This window comes from Semicossyphus pulcher, unplaced genomic scaffold (genome assembly GCF_022749685.1).
Source record: "Semicossyphus pulcher isolate SPU_LCO1_2020_fin unplaced genomic scaffold, fSemPul1.0.p SCAF_23, whole genome shotgun sequence".
NCBI lineage: Eukaryota > Metazoa > Chordata > Actinopteri > Labriformes > Labridae > Semicossyphus > Semicossyphus pulcher.
In genome coordinates, this window is record NW_027211697.1 from 14,267,177 (window position 1) to 14,271,926 (window position 4,750).

Genomic DNA, 4,750 nt, shown 5'->3' on the forward strand with positions numbered 1-4,750 from the left:
TTTCCTTCGGTATCCCCGTTGCTCGTAACATGTCACTGAATGCAACTGTGGTGTGTGACCTGCAGAATTCTTGAGGATAAAGAACAACTTTGTTTAGTTTGAAGTTTTGATCAATAAACTGCCCAGTTAGGCTCAACATGGACATGAGACACACACTCGAACTCCACATGTCACTTGTGAAACCACTGATCAAAGCAGTTAGTATGTATATCGGCTGATCACGATCGGTGGCCGACCAATTGGGGCACCGTTAGAATGAACATGACAGTTAATCACAATCAGTATTGCAAAAATGTGTTCCAAGTGTCCCATGTGGTGCTGGCAAATAGAGGAAGTAGTTTTTGTACGACTCTCCTGTTATTGTCTCTCACTGTGGGTCTCTGGCACAGTAATACACAGCAGTGTCTTCAGTCTTCAGACTGTTCATCTGCAGATACACCTGCTGTCTGCTGTCGTCTCTGGAGATGGTGAACCGGCCTTGAACTGACTGAGAGTAGCGTTTGCTGCTACTACTGGTTTGAATCCAGGCGATCCACTCCAGTCCTTTTCCAGGAGCCTGTCTGACCCAGGCCATGTGGGAGCCACTGAATGTGAACCCAGAGCCTGTACAGGTCAGTCTGTGGGATTCTCCAGGACGTTTAACCACTGGTTCAGATTGTGTCAGAGTCTGACCATCAACACCTGGAGAGAGGATAAAAACATCAAGTGAAATCAGCTGCTGACAGATATATACGCTATGTAACATGAATATAGTGATGATCTTCACCTGCCCAGCAGACAGTTAACAGCAGCAGTCCTGTCCTGTAGTCCATCATGTTAAACTGTGTGTCCACTGTTCTCTGTCCTCCTCTCTGCAGTCACATAAGTAGAGGAGGAAGACATCACAGTTTGCATTGACTCCTCCTCACAGAGAGAAAAGGAGTGTTTTGGGGGCAGGTGGGAGATTTTCTTTGTGTGTTCTCGACATATTTAGTCATATTTGATCATCATGTTTCCTCTGTTCTAACTGCAGTGTGGTCGGGCAAAGCAAGAAAACTTCATGTAGAAAATGATCATTTACAGTTTCTTCATTCTCTGGAACATAAAATAAATCTTCCTTCTTTTATTCCTGAATATGAAACGCCTCAAATTTCACTGTGTTGAATAACATAGCTTTCAGAATTTAATCTAGAATCTAATATTTACTGACATTTTTAATTGAACCAGAGTCACTCGTATTATTGGTGCCCGAGCACCGATGGGTGCAAAGACCCTTTCTTTTCTCCCCAAATGAAGCGCAAATTTCGCAGCTTAAACATGCCGAAAAACTCACCACATTTGGATTGTGCATCTGGGGTCCGTTTCACAAAGCAGGTTCACCATCTCTGAGTCTAACCCTGAACTCTGAGTTGATCTACTCTGAGTTTTCCGGTTCCAGAACAGCTGATTTGAGTTAGTTTGATCAACTCAGAGTAGTTTCACCTGGAGTTAAGCGCGTGCACCACAACTATAAAAAGACAGCATCAGTGGAGCCCCGATTCGACGAGTCACCATGGCAATGGGGAAGGGGAGGGCTGCGTTTTTCACCCCACTTAAACTGGACATTTTAATGCGCTCATACGGCGAGTTTGAACATGTTTTTAGAAGGAAGTGCAACACCGCTGCAGCTGCAAAAGAGAGGGAGATGGCGTGGGAGAACATCGCTGCTCGGGTCAATGCGTAAGTTTAAATGTAGTCCTTTGCAATCACAATAATATTACAGGGGAAAACTGCTTCAATGGTAGCCTATTAATTTATTTCATTTAGGTGCAATCCCGCGGGGGAGAAGCGCACTTGGCAGCAGCTTAAGATGAAATATAAAAACATTGTTCAAACAGGTAAGACCTCGGCATAACCTCATGGGGGCACCTCTTTTTGATCATGTTTTACATTGTAAAGTAAATATTAAGTGGCTGTTTGACTGTGCAGTTGTTTTATCCCCAACATAATGCTGTTTTCACAAACATAAATGTCTTCTTATCTATATCATGTTCTGTTAAATAATTAAGCCTATTTAAACTAACACAGACTTCTACTCAGCCAACAGAAAGAAGGCAGATGCCCGTAAAACGGGTGGTGGCCCAGCACCGCCACCTCTAACAGAGGCAGAGAAGCTGGCCCTTAGCCAGAATTTAGGAAGGCCAGTGGCTGAGGGAATCCCTGGAGGGAGCTCATCCTCTGAGCCCACCCCTCAAGACACAAGTGCCTTTATAAAATGTAATATGCCTAGGCCTATATACCTTTTTTAAGCCTATTCATACAAATATGTATTTCCCTTTCATGTCTTTTTTTTTCCTTTTGTCCAAACAGATTCTGATGGTGCTATCTGCCTGGTGGAGCCCCCTCACGCCACAACATACCTTGTAACTGTAAGTAGGCAATACTCCAAATATTTTGCCAAATGGTAGTTTAAGTATACTGAAACATATCACTCATCCAGGAAGAAGAGTATGAGGAAACTGTGTCTGCTGCCTTTACAGAGGGGGATCCAGAAAGGCCTATAGAGGTAACATCTTGATATGTTACTGATAGTTCTCTTCTCATTCACATTTCTTAACATTCTGGTGGAATATAGAGTGTGACATTTAGCCTACACTGAAGTATTAACACATTCTCATCCTTTTTAACAGGGCATGGCTGGGCAGCAGCAGGAGGGTCCCTCAACTTCCACTGCACAGATTGACACAGTGAGATGGATGTTCAGTAAACACCAGAGGTTCATTCTGTGGAATTCATGTGTAACTGTATAATTTAATGTCTTTATGTTTTCCCAGTTACCAGTAAAAGACATTTACAAAATTCACCTGCTGAAAAAAATTCAAAAAACCGACAAAGAAATGCAATACTCGGACCGCCAGATTAGGAGGGCAGACCTAGAAATTGAAATACTGGAGCACAAGTTAGAGGTAGGTGCATGGTCACAGCTGAATTATGTTAATTATGTTAACTATTGGAACATTAACTAAACTAGCCCTTGTATTTGTAGGAAATAAAGAAGACTAAATGAAATTTGTATTATGTCTTTATTTGACTGCTGTGGTGGTGGTGATGATGGTGATGATTAGTCTCTGAAGTGGTTATGGCATATGGTGTCTCTGACTGCTCTGCCGTCCTGCATAGCTGGCAGGTGGATGGGGTCATCATCAAGGTCTTCGATTTGTAGGGCAGGGTGTTGCTCTCCTCTAATAGTGGCAATATTATGAAGAACAACACATGCCACAATAATATCACAGGCCCTCTCAGGGGTCACCCTAAGGTGACGTAGGCACTGGAAACGGGCTTTCAGCAGGCCTATGGTCATCTCCACCCGGGCTCTCGTCCTGCAGTGAGCCCGGTTGAAGTTCTGTTGGGGGCCTGGTTCAGGGTCAGGGTAAGGGGTCAGCAGCCTAGGTTGGCATGGGTAACCCCTGTCACCCAGCAGAAGGCCATCAAACTCTCCTGTAATGTATAGTGGATACATTAGAGTATATTAAATGAGGGAGACGAGTGAATTATATTGTGCAAATCTTTAGGCTGCTTACCACGTTGCAGTCTGTTGCTCAGGTTAGACTCGCGATAAATCCTTGAGTCATGAACAGACCCAGGCCACTTGGCCACCACATTGGAAATGATGTATGCAGCATCACATATGATCTTGACAGTGCAGAGAATGACAGATGTTGAACTATGATGCACTCTTTAACATTTTGAAACAGTAGTCAATCTTCATGTACCTGCACATTTATACTGTGAATTGACTTCCTATTCACATAATCTGCTTCATTATGTGACGGAGCCGTGATGGGGATGTGTGTGCCATCTATGCAGCCAATCACACTGGGAAATCCTAAAAGAAATTAAAATGACTAATCCCAGTATGAGGTTGCAGCACAATGTCATTAACAGAATATAATTTAAAATTCATTGAACGGATCTCTACATCATTCACCTGCAATCCTGTGAAACTCCTCCTTGATGGCTCTGACAGGTTTATGTCCAGGGAAAACAACGAAGATGGATAATAGCCGTTTCAGGGCGAGACACACTTTTCTGACCGCCCTGCATACAGTTGCCTTACTCAGGTGCTCTGCATCTCCAACATTATACAAAAAACTCCCATTTGCGAAGAAACGCAGCGCAACACACAATATCTGTTGGGATGTGAGAGCATGGCTACGGTTGGTAATGTTGCAAATGTAAGGACGGATTAGGTTGTGTATGTAGATGATGGACTGTGACGTGAAACGGTACCGCTCAAAAAGATAATTGTCTGGAAATGCGAGAACATCTATGCGCGGTCTGATAACCATCTCCCGACGAATATTTAATTCTCTGCGCAGTAATGCTGCACCTTCATCCACGGGATCGTTGTCAAACGGACATGCCATGTTAGTGGAAAAAGTCGCCACCTACTGTGCCTATGGCCTAATATAAGCCTACTGACTGATTTTTTTAAATAACACACGGCAGAACTTTGCTACGCCAAAACTCGCCTGCTGACTCAATGAATGAGTAAATCAAATACCGTGTGTGGCTGAAAGAGGGCGGAGACAGAGAGAAACTCGAGGTTCATTGAGAAAAACCTGCTCCCGACCAGGTTAGGTTCATAGAGGCTGTTACTACGGTTACTGACCGAGAGCTTAAGTTACCTCTCTCTGTGAAACAGGCTAGAGTTACCCCTCTTTCTCTGGTTTGAGTTACCTCCCTTTGTAAAACGGAAAACTCAGAGTTTCCCTCATTTCAGGGTTAACAG

The 4,750-nt window shown here is 43.7% G+C and overlaps 1 protein-coding gene across 1 annotated transcript; it reads right to left on the reverse strand.

Annotated features, from left to right (window-relative positions):
- Window positions 1-3,079: 3,079 nt before the first annotated feature.
- LOC138603255 (putative nuclease HARBI1) lies at window positions 3,080-4,385 on the reverse strand. Its single transcript, XM_069674945.1, has 4 exons — window positions 3,947-4,385; window positions 3,732-3,844; window positions 3,540-3,651; window positions 3,080-3,456 (listed from the first exon to the last, which is right to left on the reverse strand). Exons 1-4 carry the CDS (start codon window positions 4,383-4,385, stop codon window positions 3,080-3,082), a joined length of 1,041 nt encoding a protein of 346 aa, XP_069531046.1.
- Window positions 4,386-4,750: the final 365 nt, after the last annotated feature.